The 24,255-nt window shown below is 35.6% G+C and overlaps 1 protein-coding gene across 2 annotated transcripts in view; it reads left to right on the top strand.

The window, feature by feature from the left end:
• NOL4 (nucleolar protein 4) overlaps nucleotides 1-24,255 on the top strand; it is an 84,178-nt gene that overhangs the window by 48,307 nt on the left and 11,616 nt on the right. Inside the window, exons 6-8 of one of the 2 annotated variants that reach the window (XM_015889956.3) lie at nucleotides 6,613-6,792; nucleotides 7,622-7,813; nucleotides 21,449-21,565. In XM_015889956.3, the coding sequence (XP_015745442.2) occupies nucleotides 6,613-6,792; nucleotides 7,622-7,813; nucleotides 21,449-21,565 (489 nt within the window). The remainder of the gene's footprint in view (nucleotides 1-6,612; nucleotides 6,793-7,621; nucleotides 7,814-21,448; nucleotides 21,566-24,255) is intronic. The other variant, XM_015889957.3, reaches the window with a different exon arrangement.

Genomic DNA, 24,255 nt, shown 5'->3' with positions numbered 1-24,255 from the left:
ATACTTTTTCCAAGGCCATTGTGACTTCAAACTGTCATTAAATGAACAGTCGTTAAGCGAGGACTACCTGTACATAAATAAACCAGTGAATAGACATATTATATCCTTTTGGCTGAAATACATTTAAACCACTCCCAATACTTTAGCAAAATTAATAAGAAGGAAGGAAAAGTATTAAGAAAGACATGATTGCAATAATAGGCTTTGTTTCTTGAACCACTAGCTCTGCCTTCTTCTGGGGACACCTTCACATTTAATGCCCTTGTTGTTAAGGCAACTACATGCATGATTTCATCTGTTCTGTCAGGATGGCAATTATACCAACTATTGGAGACTTTGGCTCCCCCTGTTCTGTATGGCCTACGTGCTCTTACAGATATATAATTACACTGTGAAATATGGGAGGAGAGTCTACATTTCTTTGATTTGGAAATACTTTCCTGCCTGGCAGCATATCATAGTATTGGAGCTCTTTCCAAAGATCTGGGGTGATTTGACCGCAGTCTCTTTCTCCCCATATTATTCTTTTGACAACAATAAGTGGCTTGCCATTATCTTTTTCCAGGATGTTTCAACTTCCCTACAACCTGGGATTATGGTCTGAGCTTTAAAAAGAATATTAATGCCATTGATATTAAGTAAATAAGGTTAAGTCTTCTTCAGCTCTGGATTGACTTCTGGTGACTTCATGGACACACCCATGTAGTTTTCTTGGAAGCAATGTAGAAATGGTTTGCCACTGCCATCTTCTAGGATGCTTTTTGATTTTCCTATCTAGCCCACAGCTTTGGTAATTTCTGGAAAGTTCCTGTCTCTTCAAAGTACTAACCAGGCTTGACCCTGCTTCCTTCCAATTCCAGACCAACTCAACCAGGTTCTTCTATCTGCTCAGACATTAAGTAAATCATGCTTCTCTCTTTTTCCTCCTTGATCAGTTACAATTCCCTGATCTAATCTTCATAAACTGTCCTTTCTCTTTTCTTTTGTTTGGAGTGCAGCTACTCTTCAGCTTCTACTTTTTTCTCTTCTTTTTGCTGCTTCTGCTGGAAGGAAAGAGGGGGATCTGTGTGTGTACATATATCTTTCTGTGTATGAAAGTAGCTTATGTGTGAAAGATCATGGCTAGTATATGTAGATGGAAATCCATACATTTTGCAAATGGGGTATCTTCGTTTACAGGTAATAAAAATTATTACCTAATGTAATTTCAATCCAATTAATATAAATCTATGCTTTTTCCTTGCCCCCCCCCTTTTTTGGAGTGTGGTTTCTGATAGGAATGTATACAAGTGTGTCACATGCACATAACAACTGGGGAGGGAATCTCCAGGATTGGTTTCAGCAATCCTAGACCGAAGGATAGTAAAGCTGGGTTCTGCACAGGATTTTTGTCTGTTGATAATTCTGCTGACTCTACCATTTGGGGTCATCTTAAATTCAGTGTCATATTCCTTTTGTATAAATATAGTATAGTTGGTGTTTCTAATTCCTGTGATTCAGAGCCAGCAATTTCAATTCCAGAAGTTATAAGCTAATATACTAGAAGACACCAGGTTAGAGAAGGCTGATCTGGTTCTATATATTTAAGATTTTCTTCTGAGATGTTAGTAGGTATCCTTTGTATCAAAGATAAAATGTGTAAATATAAGAAGGTTTTTTTCCAGCTTTGACAACTCAATTATGGTATGTTCTCCTTAAGGAGGTCTATCAGGGGCCTGTAATATAATCTTTTTAGCACTGGATAAGAAAGTTTAGTCCCCCATCTTACTTTTCCCAGATATTTCAATCCACTTTTGCTTTGAGGTTTCTTCTAGAACTTTATCATTTAATTATTGATATTTTACAATTCTATTGTGATACAATTTTAAATCATACATTACCCTGAAACCCAATAGTATGAAAGATAGTTTAAATAATAAATTAAAGAAATTATCAAATTATAAATAATAATAATAACAATAATAATAATAATGTAGATGCACTCAAAAGTCTGTCTAAAGAAAAAAATGGGGAAGAGGCCAATATTTTGTTAAAAGGAGGGTCCTGCAGGTTTTTGCAAGTCAGGAAACTGCAGAAAGTGAAATAGGATTGGATAATGCATCCTTATAGGCAGAATGGTGAGAGGACTGGAATCTATATGTACTGTAACATATAATTCCTAGCACGGGTATCTCATTTTTAGCTACTATAGCCAATGTCACTGTCAAAGCTACTTATAAATTTGCCATTACCTACAATATTCCCACAATAAATAGTTTAAAAATTACTATATATTGGGGCAGGGGAGGGGAGGAGAACACTTTGTTTTCCTTTGAGCTTGCTAGGGCCAGCTGCTTCATTTGCTGATTTTGAATTTTATTACACTAAAATACAAAGAATAATTTCTTTCTATTTATTCACCCATGTCTGTATCATCTTTAATATGCACAATATCATTACATCAGCTCCAACTCCTGAAACATATTTTTATTCAGATGAAATGGATAGGCCAAATCACTTCAAGAACCTTTGTTATGATATGAACTTGTTTACCAGATAAGATCAATATCAGGGGCTCTGTTTCCAGTGCTACCCTTATCAGAGATCAGACGGGTAGGATGGCAAGGCAAAGTTTTTTCAGTGGTCATGCAAAATTAGGATATGTTTTCCATAGAGTTTTATTTATGTTTTAGGACATTCCTTGAAGTATCCTTCTTAATCTAGTATTTTCCAGACATGTTGCACTACAGTGTTTCACCAACCAGCAGTTGCTGTTCCAGTCAGGGAACCATTTTAGCTGCACTTTTCAGTATCTTTTTAAGCTGTACGGTATCATTTATTTTAATTTGGAATAAGCCAATAAGGCATGGTATTCTGAATGTGGATGCAACATTCATTTCTGTAAAAGTATAGTCATGTATTTGCTGTTTTATTTTTATCTCACTCCTTATATTTCATAACTGCACATTTGCTCACTATGAAAACACAGTGAGCTGACACTTATGAAGAAGTGCCTTTTATGTTCAGTTCTATCGATGAATAGAAATCCCATCATTTTCTACAGGATTCCTCCCTTTCCCTAATCATTAGAAAAAGATTCAGATTCAAAGTTAGGTACAAGCAGTTGAATATTGGAATATAATGCATTATTTTGTACTTTATTTGAAATCTGAATATCTTTTATGTATTACCTCAATTTGTAAGGATAAAAAGGAATATACTATAGCTTTCTACCCATTTTTATCCCAAACTTATTTAAATTTATAAAAATGTATAAACATGGATGTTTTTCCTTATAGATATTCTTCTGTTCTCAAGTTTTGAACTGTTGGTATGAATTCCAATATCTTTTATTAGTCAGTATGAATATCATGTTATATATTACAGTATGTAACAATGAATTACAGTTGGCTCCATAGCAAAGTACAATCTGTAAGGATATATTTTTAAAAATTCTTACTTAGGAAAAATCAGACAATGTATGTAATTCCCTGAGTCAAAATATGGAGAACGCTCCTCTGACAAGGCTTCCCCAAGGCATGTTACTGCCTGAAGCAAGCAGAAGAGGGTAGTCTGTATTACATTTAAAGAAACAGATTACAGTACAAGTTCTTTATTAGTTATTTAACACTGGTGATAGGATAATGTCTTCCACCACTCTGAGGAAAAATAGCTAATGTAGGGAGTGCAGGTCAGACTGGATAGTATACATAAGTTTATCCTTCCAAACATCCCACTTCTTGTTCATGACCCTAAGGAAGTGAAGCAGCCACTTTCAGTTCCTAACAGTACAGCTGTGTGAATTGCAGGCTCTCCCTCCCATCTCTTTTTTCTTGGACTAGGAGAAATAATCTCCTATACATTGCTAATTGGCTGTATATTATCCTGTTTATTAAATAATTTATCCAGTCTCCACACATGTGTTGGAAATGAGACAACTTTATTAGTCTCATTTCCAACATATGTGTGGAGACTGGATGAATTATCAAAATCAATAGACCACACAAAAACAATACTTCTGTTTACTAATCCTAGACAAATTGAAATAAATAAACAAACAAACAAAAACAAGCAAGCAAGCAATTTAAAACCTTCCTTGTTCCCTATATCTACACATTAGGGGTATGGACACATTAGGTAACTCTCTTCAAGAATTGAATCTAACGTTCTAGAAGTAGTCCATCCCACCTCAGGTCAGTGTTGGGTAATCTGTCCTGATGTATTTATTTATTTATTTATTTGTCACATTTATATAGTTGCCCATCACACACAAAGCAATTCTCCTCCTCCTCCTCCTCCTCCTCCTCCTCCTCCTCCTCCTTTCCTGCCTTTTTTATATTTTGGTCAACTCAAAGCAGCATACATACTTACTACTCCTGCCTCCTCTTTTCCCCACAACAACAACCCTGTGAGGTAGGTTGGGCTGAGAGACAGTGACTGTACATAGTCACCCAGCTGGCTTTCATGCCTAAGGCAGGCCTAGAACTCACAATCTCCTGGTTCCAAGGCCAGCACCTTCACGACTATACCACTGGCTTATTCAGAAAGTGATTCAGAAAAGTCACCTTCAGGGGTATGTGTATGTTTTCTCTCTATCCTTTAACAGAGAAAGTACTAAAAATCCAGTCACTGTAGTGCAACCATGGCTCCTTTTATCTCTTCCCTCAAGACAGCCACTGCCAAAATTTCTATAGAATTCTACACATGGACACATCCCAGGTCTACAGAATCAACCTCCAGCGCAGGACTAAAAAGGATCTACTCTGTGGGTAGGAGACAACAATCCTGATGTCTCCCATGACAAACCACAGTCATTCTGGGTCTGGCATGACCCTTCATGGCTATTAATACTGCATTTTTGTTTCTTGTCTTTTAACTGTAGGAACAATTTATTCAATTCACTTCCACTGCACCCCCAAAGCTCTGATGATCTTTTATGCTTGATCTCTACTGGAAAGCAGTTTCTGACCCAGTCACCAATAGAAGAGAATATATGTCAGTTACTGATAGGCTCAATCCTCAGACGTGTCTACAGCAGTGCGGGTCAAGCAGAGGCAAATGAGTAAAACATCATGCTGCTGTAATACAAGTTCCATCCCTTTCTACATGAGTTGTGATATCACATACATGTACAAAATAGGCTGAGCTTATAGCACAATGCTGTTTTTATTTTTGATCAAAGTGTCATATCCTGTGGATGCTTTTACCTATCTCCATGATCTCACCACCTTCCAAGAGGCTGCAATTGGAGGGACTGTTAGCAGTCTGCTGTCAATCTCAGTCATTCAATACTCCTTTTCCCTTGGTTTTCCATCATGTTGTTTTATGCAAGCAAAGCAGAAGTCTCTATTCTGAGGCTCCAGGGCCACAAATGACCCCCAAAGTCTTGGGCCTGGCTCGCGAAGATCTCTAAAAATAGTTATCAAATTGCAATATTTAATGAGGCAGAAGAAGGAAATTGTTGAAAACATAACTAAAGAATAATACTTTATATATTTAATGTTAATGAAATGAAATCACATTATGTTTTGTCTTGGCACTGTCAACTTTCTTTCAGATTATGTTCTCTGGACTAAAAGTGCCTCTCACTTTGATGCAACTGCAATGGAACCCTTATTTATAGCATTTATAGCATAGCAGAAAGAAAAACCAGGGCTAGAGCTTCATGGAGGTTTTTCACCTGGGGAGGCAGGTCAGAGCAATTGCCCTGCCTCTGGTATGTAAAGCAGAGCAGCCCTTTTTAGTAAAGCATTCTTAATCATACTGACCTGCAATACAGATCCATTATAGCAGGGATGGGCAATTATGGGGTGCATACATTCTCCTGAATCCCCTGGACTGGGGAGGATAAACTTTTCAGCTTCTTGGGGAGTATTGGGGAAGGGTTTAAAGAGGTGAAATGAGTATCTTAGGCCTTAATATTGTTTTGCCTTTAGGATACATGAATTTTTCCACCACTTTCTTTCTCTCTTTTCTATCTCCTTAAGAAAAGAATGTGTTTCTTTTATATAACATTGCAACCACCCAGAAAATGGAGAGAACTATAATCCTAAACTCTATGGTTATCTAGTGGAAATTCCATGTATAAGAAAGACAGTTTTTGTATTGTACAGGAAAACAAAGGGGAAGGTAACTGGAAATGGAAAGCTGCTTCTTACATTATACTTTTTAAATTTCTATACCTAAACTGGAATACAGACATACCGTGTAGGTTATGCGGGGAACAGACATGTATAAATTGCATATATTTTTGAGGTAAGACTAGCAATCTGTAGTAAGAATCAGTGATTATAAGGACAGAAGCATTCTGAGTTACTCAAGGTAGTGAGTAATTTGCTTCAGGCTGGATTAGCTTCAGTGGTGGAACTGGAGCATTCTATTAATTCTTATATGTCCAGTTCAGCTTTATGTCCACTAAAGTCACTTGGCTTGTTCATGTCTTCTAAAGTTAATGTAATGACTAATTTATACATTTGTAAATGTATAACGCTTGTTAAATTGTGTGTGTATTAATTGACTTGATTAAGAAAAATATATCTGTAATTTTATTCCTCTTTCTCCTCCTTCTACTCTGAAGTAAGGCAGATACCTTCCTCGAGCAGCTTTCTTAAAATGACATTTCTTTCATCCTAGTCACCTGCCCATAGTTATTCAAGCTATGATTCTGGCAAGAATGAAAACATGGATAGAGGTGCTGAAGACCTCTCCCTGAACCGGGGAGAAGAAGATGAGGATGACCATGATGACCATGAAGATGCTGAGAAAGTTAATGAATCTGATGGAGTAGAAGCTGAGCGCCTGAAAGCTTTTAATGTGAGTTATATGATTCTTATGTCCTTTGGAATTTTATTTAGTTATTTATTTATTACTTGGGGCATATGTTTATGGGTTAATGTGAGAATTAAAGAGGTGTATTTTTTAAAAAAAATTATGCAAGGGAATCTCTCCCCTTCTCACTGACCATACATAAAGGCTGCAATCCTATACCCACTTGCCTGGGAGTAAGCCCCACTGAACTCAATGGAACTTACTTCTGAATAGACATGTATAGGATTGTACTGTAAAACATTTTCAAAGAGATACCAGGTTCATCTAATTTAGCTATTTAATACTCATCTATAGGAGAAATTTCAGCTGTGTATTGTGCACGTGTATGTATGTGTGTGTATGTTTGTCCAGCAAATGGAGGCAGTGGGGAGGGGGCCTGCAGGTTGTTTATTCCACTGGTCAGCTATTTTGTATTATTTTTCAAATTTTATATAATTTTGCATGACAATACATACACCATAAAATGTTCACAACAGGGGAAGAATAAGAGATAAGGGTTCTGCAGAACATTAAAGCAGTCATAGCACATTGTTAATAAGAGACATGAAATGGTGCTTATTTTTACAATCTGTGTTTTATTTTCCTCATGATTTCTATACACTATAATCTAATCTTTTCTTGTCTTTTGTCAGTCCTAAAATAAAATCCTTGGTTGCTTAACATTTCTGGCTTTCCATCACAAAGCTCTTCACTGTGTGTGTTTTTTTTTTTTAATTAAAGAAAAAAGCAGTCTTCCTATCTGTAACTGAGACAGGAAGCTTAGAAAGCAAGTAGCCCTCCAAATCCTTCTCCTCTGTCTCCCTCTTGCCAACAGATGTTTGTCAGGCTGTTTGTAGATGAAAACTTGGACCGAATGGTCCCAATCTCTAAGCAGCCCAAAGAAAAGATCCAGGCTATCATTGACTCATGCAGGCGACAATTCCCTGAGTACCAAGAGCGTGCCAGAAAGCGTATACGTACTTACCTCAAGTCCTGCAGGCGGATGAAAAGGAGTGGTTTTGAGATGGTGAGTTTTGATTTAAAACCCAGCCCTAGTTTTCATCAAAACCCCCATATGTAAATCCATGACACTATTTTGTTTTCATCTTAGTGTCTCTTTTTATTTGTATTTTTGGTACTGTCAGGTCAGAGGTTATTCTCCTCCTTTCATATTACCTGGAATCCCTTCTCCTTTGTACAGTGCATTTGAAATGCTTTGCCAGATAAAGCACACATTTATGTCTAATATAAATTTATCAAAACTGATGAGCACCACAAGATATAAACGAACAAACACATAGAAAGAAGTTTCCTTCATATTTTCAGTATTCTAACATGTATATGACAGAATGCGTAGGTAACATGTTTCTTAAATGAGTTAACATACTTGCAATTTGGAATGCATATACATGCCCGTGCCTAATTACTTTTTAAGGCTGTGCCTGCTTCAAAAATGATTTGGAAGAAGTGTTTGGACCTTGTGTGAGCTCAGTAATTCTCATTAAAGCGAACACATTTTTTAGGGCTTTTGTGTGAGCCAGAAAAAAGATGCTGCTGGTTTAATAAATCAAATCATTAAAGCACCATGTTTTTAATGTGACTGAAGCCTGCAAAACAGACACGTATGCTTTATTAAGTAGTACAGAACTGTTGTGCAAAATCTAAATCATTTTTGAAGCATGCACAACCCTTTAAGGCTTTGTTGTGATTTTTAGCATTTAGGTAAAGCATATTTTAAAGCATAGTTATGAATTTATTTATGAGTTAAATAAAATGGAGAGCCTTTTTCAGTCTTTCAGATTTCTTGGAGAAAGAGATATATAAAACATAAATGAATGTTGGATAGTGGCTGTAAATGAACCATGTTTTCATTTAAGTGTCGGACTGGAAATCAAATACCAAAACACATCTTATCTGACTGTAGAAGAAAAAGAAGAGTCCTGACGCAAATTATTATTACTGTTAACATCTCTGTAAAAAGACCAAAAATTCAAACCCCAAACCCTTCCCTTTCCTTCATATTTTCCAGATATCATTTTTAAAAATTTCATGTTTAATTTTAAGAAATACATCAAAAGTCCTTTCTCCCCTTCCCCTTCCCCTTCCCCTTCCCCTTCCCCTTCCCTTCCCCTTCCCCTTCCCTTCCCCTTCCCTTCCCCTTCCCCTTCCTTCCTTCCTTCCTTCCTTCCTTCCTTCCTTCCTTCCTTCCTTCCTTCCTTCCTTCCTTCTCTCTCTCTCTGTTTCAGAATTTCAGATGGCTATGTTCAAAATAGAGGAACACATCTGATAAATTCACTAGCTTAGGAAAAGAAATAAAAGAAAATATTAGTATAGCATTTGTATCATTATACACATATTGTACATTTGCACTGCTTTTCACAAAAAGTAATGGCTAGTTATAAGCAAGGGAAACAAGGTACTAAGAGTAATGCAAAAGTATCTGTTGTTCACATGTCAGAATGTGAATATATATGATATGTTGAGGTATATAGTAATTTGAAATAATGGCAAGTGTATTTAGTAAATACAATAGCGTACTTCCACATTTATTTTGTTTGACTAACTTATTTAGTAGAATAAAAATATTTGTGCAGTTGTCCAATTTTGGTAATTTTCCTGTCTTCCTTGGACAAATTTTATGTAACTTGTTTCATGTTCTACAAATATGTGGTCTCAAAAGTGTTGTATAATCATAATTATTGTAAGCCATACTGACTGTTATACATACTAGAGGGGGCAGACATTTTTATATTAAACAAATAGGTACATGAAGTTATGCTCCAGCATTACCAAGAGACAGGTAGCCTGTACAGTTAAAGAATCAGGCTTTATAGATAAGAAAGGATAGCAAGAAAGTCTTCAGGTTTATTGTTTACAAGGAAAGTGATGGCCAGTTTCCTTCCCTCAACAAAGGGGACAACTGTGTGCAAATGCTCTTAGTACAGCTGAGTGAAGGAAGCAATGGATTTTATTCTGTAACTGCTCTACATCCCTTCCTCCATATCAGCATTGCCAGGAACCAGCTATACCTAGCTTCCTCTAGTGAAGATAATATAGAGAGTAAATGAGTAATAGTGACTAAGGGTCTTAACTACTGTAGATGGATGCTTGCCTATTATAAAGCTTTGTTCTCAAAATATGACCATAGCAATGTGGATGGAAATTTGTTGTCTGCTTAAGTTATCTCCTATAAATATTTTTATTACACATTTTAAGCATACAATTTCATTACTAACCATGAATTAAAGAAAACAAAAAATACCCAACTAAAGTTTTCTTCATACTAGGTCTAACACTAGTATCAACATGAACCATGTTGGTTTTATGGTACAGAACTATAGATACTTAATTTGTGTAGTTTTCCCCCCTCAGAAATATGCTCCCCTGATTACTAGAGCAGTGTCATAAAAAAGCCCAATAAGATCAAAATAAGTGTTGTTCCTCTTTCTCTGCCACTACCTAAGGTTTATTATTATTTTTAATCAATAATGTTGTCACTACAACAATAAGTTAAACATTGCAGCTGAGAAAAATCATTGCTCTGCCAGTGTGCTGCTGCTGGAGTACTCAAAGATAGGACTTGGTAGGGTTCAATGAATAAGTATTGTTACTTGGGGCGCTGATGTGGTACAGCAGTTAAGGTACTGACCTAGGAGTAGAGACAGCCTGATTCAAATCTACCCTTAGCCACAGAAGCTCACTGGAGAACTCTGGGCCAGTCTCTCTCTCTCAGTCCAACCTATCTTTTGGGAATTGTGGGGAAAAAGTGGACTGAGTGGTATGTATGTTACCTTGAGCTCCTGGAGGAAAGATAGAATATAAATAAATCAATTTTATGTACTCTTCTGTTCCAATTAATTGTAAATACAGCTGATAACCTAAATAAAGTCAACTTTATATAACTTGGACAATTAGGGAGCCAGTGTTTTGTTTTGTTTAGCTGAACTGGCAGTCCTCATATTTTCAAATGATCTGAAATTTTAATCTCTGAAGCTTAGTATAAAGGGAGCAGCCAAAATTATTTTTTAAAAAATATGTTCAAATCAGTAGACATATTCAAATGATTCAACCATCCATAATCACAGCTTATAAAAAAACCCTCCTCTTTATGCCTCATTGATTTGCTCACCAAATGATGTGGTTAGGAAACAGCCATTCAGGGTTTGTTCTACAGTTCTGTGATATTTAGTTTTGTTTTGTTTTTTAAATTAGGTCTGTCTGTGCACTGAAGTACACTGCAGACAATTCAGTAAGTTTAAAACAAATCACAGGTGGGTGGTTCCTAACTGTAATACTCAGAGTAAGAATCTAAAAGTTAGCCATGAGTGCATTTTTATAAGCCATAATTATGCCTTTTTTATCTAACATGTTATGTTAGCAGGAGAGCTAACATGCCCAGTAAGATAGTTAAGCTTGTTTAAATTGACCCTGTTTAAATGAAGGGTACTTCAAAGTATCCCAAATAGTATTGTATTACATTGCCAAATGGGATATCTTTACAAGGATCCCTTAGTAAAGAGGTGTACATCCTGAGGCTCTGAGGCCACTTGTAGTCTTTAAACCCTTAGATATGGCTTCTAGAGGCCTTCAAGAGTTCTTACCAAATTTTAACTTTCAATGGCAAGTCCTTGGAATGGTCACTGATTGCAAACAAAATGGGAATCAGTGCCGGGATGGCCACCAGAAAAACAAATGCAATCTAAGGCTACATCAACAAATAGTTTCAATTTACGGGAAGTAAGAAATTCTGGTTTGCGTTGCATTTAACACAACCTACTTTCTTTCTTATAGTTCTGAACAACATACTTTAAGAATTCAGACAAAGTGGAACAAGTACAGGGAATGGCAATGAGATGATCAGAGCGTTAGAAATGATTATGCTATGAATTATGTTATGAAGAGAGTTTGAAGGACCTAGCTTGTTTAAACTTGAGGAGAGAAGACTATGTAGGACCATGACAGCAACTATAATATTTTTCAAGTATCTGAAAGAATTACTTTAAGTTATCTCTTTAATACCCTCTTTGGCAGGGTGTTATTTCCAAGTGGAGGAGGGCAGCAATCTGCCAACGTGCATGTCCATGAGAAAGAATTGACTGTATCCATCTAGGATCAAAGGATGGGGCATCTCTCTGTTGAGTCTTTGGTAGGATGTGGCAGTCAGTGCTCTCAGAAAGTTGAATAAACAGCAGCACAACCCTTCTAAAGATGCCTGATGATGCCAGCCCAGAAGTGCCAGGGACTAGTCACAAGACAGGGCATTGGCCCTATCACACAGAGGGCAGACCAGAAGGAAGGGCACTCCCCCCACACATACTCTTACAATAAAGGAAGCTGTATTTGAGCAGGTGGATCCCACTGGACCTACCTCCTATTGTTCAGCTTGCCCGCCCCCCACCCCATTCAGGAACTAGACATGCAAATTATATAATAGTTAATGCACCCTTCTATTTCATAAATTCAACATTTTAAAAATTATTTTTAGCAGCAAATTAGTAATAGGCAAACCTGTTTTTATTGTTGTATGGGCATGGAATGCAAACCAAAATTAGAAAACAGAGAAATGAAAAGTCCAGGAGGTTGACTAACTTTTACTAAGTTTTATTCATTTCTTCAATATAAACTGAAATATGGCTTTTACCTTAAGTAAATGAATGATCATTACTAACCTGAAGGATAGATTGATAGACATTCTGAATTGTGGTGAATGTGGTCTGAACACACTTTCAGTATATTCTGAGAATGTTCTTAGGCGAGATAGCATTTTTTAAAAACCACTTTTGCTGTGGATGGAATATATATCTGGGTTTTTCATTCTAAGCTTAATCCAACCTTATCTAATCCTGTGCTTTCCAGAGATGGTGGACCCCAGCCCCATCATTTCAGTTCACTGGGAGTTGTTGGACTGAGATTGGTTCCTTTTCACATTATCATTTTAATATTTAACAGCTGATTACAGTGTAACCTATGCATGTCTCTTCAAGCTAAGTCCCATGCATAGGCATTCATGGGTAGGCAAGGGGGGGGGGATGACAAAATGAGCATTGCAATACAAACTCTGCCCTTTGTGTACTTGTATGCAACGATGTAATTCAAGTACAGAAGGGTAGACTTTGCACCTTGATTTCTTGAGACATATCTTGTCATTTTGGCATCATCATGGTTAGAAATGGACACCTGTGGTTCCATGGAGTTTAATGGATCTTATTCCTAGGAAACTCAATATTGGATTGCAGCCTATGTAAGCTATTATTCAGTCTTGCCACTTAGAAATGAGTAGGTTTCATAAAGTTTTAATGATAAACTGTGTTGTTTGGGGACATTGCGATTTGTAACATATCTTTCTTGGGAGCCCGTTTTGAAGCTAATTGAGCATAATTAAACCTTTATAGCAGATAAAACTATAAGTCATGGAATGCACCTGGTGGCAAGGCTAGATGGAGCCATATTGTCCAACTTCTGGTCATTTGAAATGGTCCCTCCAGTTTTAAGTTCTTTCTTTTAATATTTCTATATTTTTTCAAAAAGTCATAATAAGTAAACTACATTTTTTTCCAAATATCCCTAATAAAGAATTTTATTTATTAGGGGTAGTTATTCTGTAATAGAGATTTTAAACAGATTCAAGTAAGCTAGACCTCCAACTGACACTGCAGAATAATAACAGATGGGATAAGACAGGCAAGGAGAGAAAGAACTCAGGACACATAATTTAGCAGGCCAGTTTAAGGAGGTGCCAGAATACACAGCTTAATTGCACAACAGGAAGCAGATTCAAGTCAGCTGTGGGTAACAAATGGATCTGAAACCAAACTGCTCCATCTCCCAAATAATGTCTTGTGTTCACTTCACCAAGAAGATTTGGTGAGGGCATATCCACCCACAAGTTAAGGCAATTCTGTGTTAGCCAACAAGTATAATGGGGGCTGATAGGGTCATTTTCTTAAGACTGCATGGCAAACAGTCCTGTTTCCTTTTTTCCAGATCATTTTGTCAGTGCAAGTTGCTATTTCTTTGAAAGCACATTGTCCCTTTTTCCTTCTCCATCTCAGATTACAGGAATCCATCTGCAGTGTTAATCTAGGGCTGTGTGAAGAGGCAAGGCCTTCAGATCTTGTTTTGCACTGAGTCCCATATTCCTTAAATGACTTAGATAGAAACAAGGCAGAAAGCTTATTGGATAGAGCTTCACAAAGCAAAACCATGATATGTTATTGAGGAAATTTTTTCAGGCCAACAAAAATGTGTTTAGAAACGTTTAGCCTAATCCATATGCTGGACTATGCTGAAAGGACTGGAAATATCTGCAATTATCGCAAGTTTATAATGTTCCTAAACTGTCACCAGTCCTCTTTGGGCAGTAATGAAAATGTCATTTTTGGTAAACTGGACCATGTCTAGGACCCCAGAAGGAATGATCTTTCACTCCCACTCAAAGGAATTCCACTGTGATATAGTGATTAAGGTCTTCGCCTAGGATTGGAGAGACCCAAAATTGAGCCTTGAAACTCGCCAAGTTATCTCGGCCAATAACTTTCAGCCCAGACACAGTGGTTATTCTGGAGATAAAATTAAGGAAATTCACTGTATAAAATACCTTGAGCTCCTGGAAAAAAGGTGAGATATGAATCTAAGAAATAACAGCTATAGCTGCTATAATAATAGTATCCTGCCTAATATCATGGTCATGCAAAGACTGCCTTACCTGTCCAGAGGTTGGTGCTGTGATTCTGCAAACAGACCAGTCCACCTCAGGCTCAAAACAAACTGGTGCACTGCCTTCTTACTTTCAGGTATAAGAAAAACATATATACTGCTATTTATTCAAATAGAGTGATATTTGTATGAACATGAAGCAATTGTGAAGGAATAAAATGTACTGTATTTCATAGAAATCAGAGAAATCAGAGATTTTCAAGCTATACTCCTTTAAAACCTGTTTAATTTAAAATGTCCTCTTTTCCCCAGAGAAGGTTCATATTTAGCGAAAAGCTAGACCAATATAAGAAGAATGGCACAGGTCTGATAGAATCTGATGCTGGGTTTTATTATTTTTTTTAAGTGTCAAGTTGTTTTGAGATAGAATGTGCTGGCCTTAGCAATAAAGATGAGGAATCTCCATAGCAAATTTCATGGAGATAGACTGAAGGAGGTTGGATTTTTTGTTTTTGTTTTTTGTTTAGCAAAGGAAAGGAATAGTGGCAAGCATGTCCCTTTGTGAGAAATGCCTATCACCCAGGCTGATCTCAAAAAGCTAAACAGGATCAAACCTGATTAGAACTTGGATGGGAGATGTTGATGCCCATTGCAAGGAGTGACTGCTTCCTGCTGAGCAAGCAGAGTTTGTTGCAGAATCTGGAGGAATATAAGGCTGCTATTGTCTAGGGACCAAACTCACTGAAGAAGTGAACAGGGAGGATTAATTAAATTTTGGAGGGGGAGTTTAAGAGGAATATTCATAACACATTATCTTTCCTAACTTAGTCTTGTGTAATTGGCTAACCTGAGAGACTAGGCAAGGAACAAAAATAAAAGTCTTTCTTCTGGTGAAACTTTTCTAAGTCTTTACTTTCAGTTAACAAAGTGGTGTAATTGATATATTCCAGACTGTAAATGTTCCAGCTTCCTATATTGCTTCTAGTTGTCATCTTTTCTAATCCTGCCATTCAGATAATGTATTTGCTATATAAGGTAAACAGATATACAAACAATATTTATCATTGTCTCTATCCTATTCTGAACAAGGCTGTTTCTCCAAATTCACTTATTGTTCACTGTAAAGTTTTCCCAGGAGATAACTCAGGTGTTCTCCTATACCTATTAGCCTTAATAGAAGAGCTCATTATGAAAGTAAAAATAGAAAGTGAAAAATCTGGGTTAATATTAAATATTAAGAAGACAGAGCTAATGTCAACCAACACGCTTAGTGAATTTACAGTTGGCAGGGAAGTGAAAATGATAGCTGGTTTTGTTTTCTTTAGCTGAATTATAAAGATTAACAATGTGCTGGAGAAATAAGGAGAAAATTAATCTGAGGGAGGAAGACAATGTAAAACTTAGACAAGATTGTGAAGGATAAGGATATTTCTTTGACCACAAGATCAGAATAGTTAAAGCAATTGTCTTTCCAATAGTAATTAGCTGTGAAAGCTAACCCTTATGTGAGAAGTAAGATAAACACAACTATGGTTGCTATCATAGACTACAAGAAGAACCTGGGGCAAATAAAAACTGACTGCTCCCTTGGGTTGATAATAAAAAATTCACATACGTGGACACTTGTTGGGAGTATAGAAAAAATGACGATGCTTCACAAAGCTGAAGGAAGACAGCAGATAATGTGTGTGGATGTTATCAAAGAAATCATAGGAAGATCCTTGGAAGAGTACAGATGAGGAACAGGTTGAGATGGTGAACATTTATTATGCAGTCACTAGGAGTCAAGCCTGACTAGATGTCATCTAACTAACTAAATCTGACTCAACAGTCAAGGCCTTCTTGTAGCATGCTTATATTTATGAATGAAAACAATCTGATATATATTTGCAACAAAAATAATTTAGAGGATTGGAATAAGGAGTGCTGACCCTTTAACTCGTAAGGGCAGAAATGTGTTAATGCTTGTGTTGCTACTCTTAAGCTGAATGAAACACACTTACTTAGAAACAGGTTCAATTTAGATTTCAGGACTCCATTTCCAAATTTTTGATAGAATTATTCATATGAGGAGAACATGAAAAAACACATTAACAATATTTCATAGAGACAGAAATAAAAATTCATACTCAAAGCAGTGAAAAAAGCTCATTTTATTTAAATGGACTACAAGGAACATATAGTTTTTGGCTAATTGAAAACTGCGCTAACATATCAGTTTCTTCCTTTGTGCAATGTTCTCCATTCATTACGTTTTGGTGATGACTGCTTGCTAAACCTCTCTTTACATCTCCCTGCCTTTATGAACCATCAGCTTTGTATGAACACCTGTCTCATGAAAAAATAACATCAACTGATTAGGAAGTCCTAAAACATCAATCTTACGAGATACACATGTTACATTATCTAGCTTTTACTCTGTCAAATTGTGTATGAATTTACTTTTGCATGTAGCCTTCTTCATTTCACTGGGACAGCAATAAATTGGGTCATAAGTTGGTATTATGGATATGCAGACTGCTACGAGGGGGGGGGACTTTCTAATTAGGTAGAAAGTATTTGTTGCTTCTTTTCATTCTGTGACTACAGTTTTTGTTGAAATTAGCATCGTGGACAATTATTGCTCCTTTGTAGCCATGTGGAGCATAGATAAATTCTCTAATCCTGGTATCTGTGGGAAATAGTTCCTTATTTTTGTCTGTTATAACCAGCTTGCTGGAAAAAAAAGTAAATATTATAAGCACAGCATTTTTGTCACAGAATGAATAACTGATTTGAAAACTAAAGTTGCACTTTGTAAATTATTTTGTCCAAAGGTCTCTTTTCAAAATAGTTTCAGCTGCTGTTGCACTCCTTCATTTTGCTAATAGTTACTTACTGACATTTTGCTTCTTATACTTCTGTCATATGCAACATGAATGAAAAAACATTGAAACTGCTATCAAATGCAATATTACAAGCATCAAAATGATAACATTGCTATGTGTCTATTTGTTAAGGATATGAGATCACATTAAATTAGAACAATATCAGGACATCCAAGAGAGTGCAGCGCTGTTCTTAGTTTGTAATGAGAATGTTGCTCAAACATACACATTATGTTCATTTGAATTACATGTCATATTCCCTCTTATTAAGAATATTTCAAACACACATCACCACTATTTGCAAGATCCACTTTACAGTCTTAATTCTATAACAGGATGTTGGTGAGTAGTTTTGATTCTGTTGAGGTATTCTGATTTAATCAACAGAATCTTTTTTTAGATATTTGAAGTTTAACTATACATAAAATGAAAGAGCAGCTGTGTATCCCACTGTTAGAATTACTGAACATTTTGATATTAAGGAATAAATTAAGAAAGATTCTTTAGAAAACATTTAGAGCATATATATGTTAGAGAGTCATGTTTTTTAAAAGGTTAAACTAATGGGACGTAAACACATTTACATTCAAACCTGAAAAATATGCTTAATTTGATTTTTTATAAATGTGCTTATTTTTTGTACATTTAAGTAAAAAGCTGGCACATATAAGATTTCATTCTTAAACCTGGTTTTAGAAGTATTGCATATAGACCAATGACTGCCTTAAATATAATTATTATAATCTAATCTAAGTCTGTACATTTCCCCTTTCTCTTATGCCTGGAAAAGATGCTACAACTATTTCTATTCTATTCTATTTTATAACAAGCAACGTTGTAGATTCTTTTGGTGTGTGTATATCTATATCTACAGTATATCTACATCTACATCTACTGTATATCTATATCTATATCATCTATATCTATATGCATCATCTACATCTAGAGAGAGATCCTGACACCAATGCTTAATTAAAACTACTACATTTCTGTGTCTGTGCCTTCTTCATAGGTCTTCTCTAAATTTGGCTATAAGTGATGGCTTTCTCTGTGTAAGATTTTGGATCTTATTACTGGACCTGTGATATATACAATTTTTGAAGTACAAAGGATTTTCTGATTGAATTTTGTATTTGTGTATATTTATAGGCATTACTAAAAAGTCATCACACATTTCAATTAGTCTAATCTAACAGGGATGACGGATTTTGAGGTCAAATAATTCATCAAGACAGGTCATTGAAAGTATGTATGTGCTTGTCTTCCTAGTATTTTATGGCTTGCGCATACACTTTATTCAAATAAGGTTGCAGTAAATAAGATGAACATATATACTGCTAAATTGTTAATTTATTGATATTTCAACCCTAAATGTTCATTATATTCTAATCAGTAATATCAAAAGTAATAACACAAAAGTAAAAGTTTTAAAGCAAAATCAAATCTTTACCTTTCAGAAAGGTAACAGTTTGTTAATGTCATTGTCCCTGACATTGGAAGTTCAGCTATCAAGATCAGGGTTGATTTATATGGGAAGGACATGAACCAATAAGAAGCTGAAAGACTGTAAAATTCAGTGAAGGCCTCCTTGTTTATATGATCACAGCAACTTACTGAAGTGAATTGTTTTATTTTAGAAATGTATAAAATACAGGATAGCAAAGTTTTATTTTTCTAAACATATTTTATTTTTTGTAGCTCCTTATTTCCAAAATAGTATGTTTTCTCCAAGTGCTTCAATCCTCTATACTTTATATTTTGTAAATGTTGAATCTTATGTAAACAGCTAAGAGTGTCTGAATGTGAGGGTGTATGTGTGTTTGTATGCAGAATATTTTCAATAAATGGAATAAAAGTAACTTTTTCTTCAATAACTTTTCTCTGTGGGCTATAGTGGACTTTTCCATTATAAAACATCTGCTTTTCTCTGTTTTTAACTGTAAACCCTTTAAAAAATAACAAAATAAATTGAGTGTACATGTAATCAAAAGTTCTTATGTAAGATTATGCAAATTTCATGGATTAGGGAAGACAAAATTCCAAAGACTCCAGGATGTTCCATTCTCCTCTACACCATGCCAAATCTCTTCGGGTCCTTTCTTCTGAAACAGAAAAATTCAAGATGGCATTCCTAATGAAACAGAGTAATTTCTGGGCTGGCTACTCCAGTTTAGAGCATTTATTTCTAGAAACTGTCAAACCACCCCTAGAATAGTATGATCTGGAGAAGAATGAAATGTTTTATTCCTGAATCTGTGAGCATTGCACTTCCATACATTTATGTCATGTTTCATTTTCACATATAAGTAAATTGTTGCATTTACTACAATACAAATGCCTATTATTTAAACATTTAAAGCCCAGCCCAGCCAAAGTATATATCTATAAGTCCACTGATTTCAGAGGGAAGACTAATTACAGTCTAACTTGATGGATTTCAGGAGTACTTAACTTTGGCAGAATGGTATCCCTTATGTTGTGTAGCTGAAACTCATTCCTAATCTTGGTAATATGTAAATATATAAGAATCTTTAATAATGTTCACTGTTAGACCTTCAACAGTTTTAATTTGTTACACTTCAGTCTTCTTTTTCTTGTTTATCCGTCATGTTTCAGTACTTAAGATAATTTATTATTGAATTGTCAATTCCAACATAAACACTACTAAATGAATGAAATAGTTCACACTTGCAACAATAGCCTTCAGATCTAGTATTTCTTATATTTTAAGCTTATAACTGAATCTTTCTTAAACTACAACCAGAATGGTTAAGTCAGCATAGAAACAGAGTCTGCATTATTTTCTGAAGCATGGGCATGCAATCTCTATGGGAGAAGGCTTTTTTTTTCTAGTCCCACTGACCCTGCTTAAAATAATTGCTTCCCTGTTGCCACTTGCAATGGAGATGACATAATACGGAGCAGAATCCCTGTGAAGGAGAGGGACAACTCCTACTCATTACTTGAATGGCCACAACAGTGGCAAATTGACTTGTCTCTAGCAAGGTTGTTAGAAGGGCAAGATGAGGCTTGTCACTTAGCATCACCACCAACTCTGTTGATACATGTATATGTTTATGTGTGGGACACCCAACTTATGGCTTAACTCCAAATTAACCTTCGGGAGCAAAAATATTACCTACATTTGTGTTTGTATAAGTATACAGTTGGGTGGTCTTGGGGAAAATGAATGCACATTGAATAAAAGAAAATAAATGAATTTCATTAATAATAAAAACAGTATTCAACTAATATTTGATTTTATACAAACGTTACTGACCCTGGTTTGTAGTAAAGAAGCTAGTAATTTATAGCTTTTGAAGATAATTGATAAAGGGTTAAGATAAGCAGTATAGTAGCATTACAATTTTTCATTGTAATAACAAAGCATTACAAATACCTTTTTATTATTCTTTATGGAAGGTTTTACAACCCATTGGCTAAATCTGTATACAGTTTCTTATATATTTCTTTAGCAAAATTAAATTGCTTAAAGACTGTGGCTGTCCCATATTTTGCAGATTTTCATTTGCATAACTAGCCAAAAGAAAGGCATAAGGGTAGTAGTAAAACATACTGTATATTATTGTAGCATTATTATTAATTAAGACTCAAGGTATATTTAAATAATACTATTAATTACTTAATATTTGTATAACATACTTGTTTTAAGCCCTTTACATTTATTATCTAATCGTAATCTTTATAACAGTACTGTGAGGTAAGTCAGTATTGTTATCCCTGTATTGCACTGAGTTAGTGGAGTTGAGAGGGAGTGTCATTCAGTTAATGGCAAGGGTAAGAAACTAGGGACTTTAGAATTCATAACTCAGCCACTATTTTAGCCACTATTTCACCAAAGTTGATATATCACAGAAGCCCCTTCAAAATCCATTGCCCCTAAAGGTATATATGAGAATCCACATGAAATATGCAGGAAGAAACACATATCTGAGGATCTGTGGATGAACTGCAGGTGTAATCTCCAATTTTCATTTTTCCACTTTGACAATCTTCATTTCTACTTTTTGTTGAAATAAAATATGTGGTTGTGTATTGACTACTTGTCCACATTATTATGAATTTAGTGATGGTCCAAGTAATCTTTTTTATATTCTCTCTCTTTTTCTTTTCCATAGTCAAGACCTATTCCCTCACATCTTACTTCTGCAGTAGCTGAGAGTATCCTAGCTTCTGCCTGTGAAAGTGAAAGCAGAAATGCTGCAAAGCGCATGCGATTAGACCGACAGCAGCAGGTACATTAATTAAGAGAAATGGGGGATGTATGAGAAATGGGGGATACAAGCTGCATGTTCAGATGTCAGTCATCTGAACAAAAAGTGTTTATAGAGATGGTAAAATCTCTAAGGAGATATAGGTAATTTTTCTCATAATTCTCTTAAAGGCTGTATTATTGTTGTTTTTCCAGCCCAAAGCAATACTGTATGAGTGATATAATATAACTGGAGGACTCTCAGCCTGTTCCTACAGTTTGAAGTAACTTTTCTAATAAAAAGCATGAAATTTCCCCTGCTTATAGTGGAGGAAACAGGAGAGAAAGAACTAGGGATAGGAAGATACATAGGCTTCAATCAACATTTGATTACCCGTGTGTTGATTTGTTTATCATTAAGGCAAATTTGTAACATGGCTGGGAGGCATTTTGTGAACATTTGAAAATAATTAAAAAATGGTTTATTATTGCTCACTGAAAGTCTCATTGTCAATATTTTATTGTAAAATAACAGAAATAAATAGGAATAGCATATAAATAAAGATATCTTCACTGCTTCAGCGGGAGTCTTCCAAGTGTCATGGAGAAAGTTGTAAAAAAAGATTACATTTTAAATTCTATTTAAATACAAAACTATACCATTGTAATGCATATGCAGCCCCAGAAAATTGTATGTATCACTCAGGTTGGCTAACAGCCAAAGGTTAAGAACAGTTACAGAATTATCTAATAAGAGCAGGCAGAGATAACAGAAAACATCTGTAAATAAAATGTTATGGTATCTGTACCTTGCTACAGGGGAAGGCCTTAAGCAGCCAACAACAAAGGGGCCAGTCTGGTTTTTTGAATCAGGGACTTCCAGAGTTTATGTGCAGTCCCTGAGAAAGGTCCTTCCTGTTTGTTGGCCAATGCCACCACTAAATTAAATTAAATTAAATTGGTGGAAACACAAGGTAAGTCTTCTCTATGGTGCCTTTTTTCCTATGGAGCTGTCTTCCCAAATGGGTTAGAATGTTTTCTGTACTGCTTGCTGAAAGCTGAACAATGAATGTATTTTTACTTGCTTTGGTTTTTAATGGATATTAAAGTATGCCGGTTGTTATTTTGTTTCTCTTGTCTCTGACTTAAGAATTGACAGAAAGGATCACGGTACATGATACAGGAATCACTGGATTTTTAGCTTATTTCTATGTAAGGACAAATTCAGATTCTTCAATGTTGTCCAGATGCTCTAGATTTTGATACCGTGCTCATGTAAACAAGCTGTGCATACTTCAGGAGTGATTAGAGCTTCAGAACTCACATAAACACAGCTCTTCTCTGCTATGCTTTTAGAAAGTCCAATCTTTTTCTGTCTGTTCTGAAAAAAGGTATTGTGGCCTTAAGAAATCCTATCATTAAGGTTAAGATTTCCTAATCATTTTTGAAAAATGCACACTAGTAAAACAACATATGTACTTCATTTTACTCTCTATGCTATCTTTGATACAGTGAAGAGAACATGAATGTATTTATTAATATATGTATATGAATATGTAAAGCAGTGCAAACCAAAGGCAACCCAAACTTAAAACAAAGCTGTACTAATATATAAATGTATATACATCTCTAGTGTAACCACATTTGACTGCAACCCAAAAGCATTTTCCATTTAAGATGGCATGACTAATCACTGCCTAGGATTTTGAAAGGAACAGTCCTGCTTGGAATGCTGTTGGCAGTAAAGTCAGCATACTGTACTTTGAAGAGGATATTGTAAAACTGGGAAAGGGCAGAAAATGACAATCCAATTTATCAACAGTCTGGAATAACTTTATCTGAGGAAATCTACTAGCTGTGGTCACTATCATTTACCTCCAGAGGCAGAGTATACTTCTGTATAAGTAGTATACTTCTAATTACCATTTGTACTAACATCCGGTTTGTGGGCTTCCTGTAGACATCCGGTTGGCCAGTTTGGGATCAGAATATTGAACTGTAGAGGCTTTTGATCTGATCCACTAGGATTACTTTCATTTTCTTGAAGATACACATATAATTTTGTCTAAAAAAAGTACTCCATATATTCCTGTAAGATGGGCATTAGCCTCTATCCATACTGGAACTTTATTTTATGTAAGTTGAAGCATACTGAGCTCTTCTGTTTAACTAGCTCATGATCCTGTAGGGTTAATGCATTTTTATTCAGATAATGTTCCCTGAACACTTAATGTTAATGGGATTTAATGAACCAAATCAACAGCCAAACAGCATCTAGTCCCTGCTTAGAAATAAAAATTTCCATCTCTACTGATCACATCAACTCTGTAACCTTATTGAAATTGAAAGAAATTCTTGGCCACTCTGATATGCCAAAACACTCAGCTGTAATTTGAGCTTTTAAGTTTATTGCTCATAAAATTTAAACTGGGTCAAGCCGAGAAGAATTAAACCTAATGGAAAACACAACATTATGTCAAGATGGTTCTTTACTAGATTATATGCAAAAAGCAGCATTGTCCAATCAGACCAAGAACACTAAAGAAAATGCCCTCAATCCCCATCTGCACAGCTGGTCACATTCAGCAACTAATGGACTTGGATAAGAATGTGCATTTCCATTTACATCAAAAGTTGCATCTCTTTAGTTCAGTTCTTGGATCAGAATGAATGTGTTGCAAATTTGCCAAAAGCTTGTTGCTGTTCAATATTCGTACTGACATTTTTGCTATA

This window comes from Python bivittatus, unplaced genomic scaffold (genome assembly GCF_059951505.1).
Source record: "Python bivittatus isolate LINGU-HERP-01145 unplaced genomic scaffold, Pbiv_v1 ctg000840_np1212, whole genome shotgun sequence".
Taxonomy (NCBI): domain Eukaryota; kingdom Metazoa; phylum Chordata; class Lepidosauria; order Squamata; family Pythonidae; genus Python; species Python bivittatus.
This window is presented reverse-complemented; position numbering and strand designations above follow the sequence as displayed.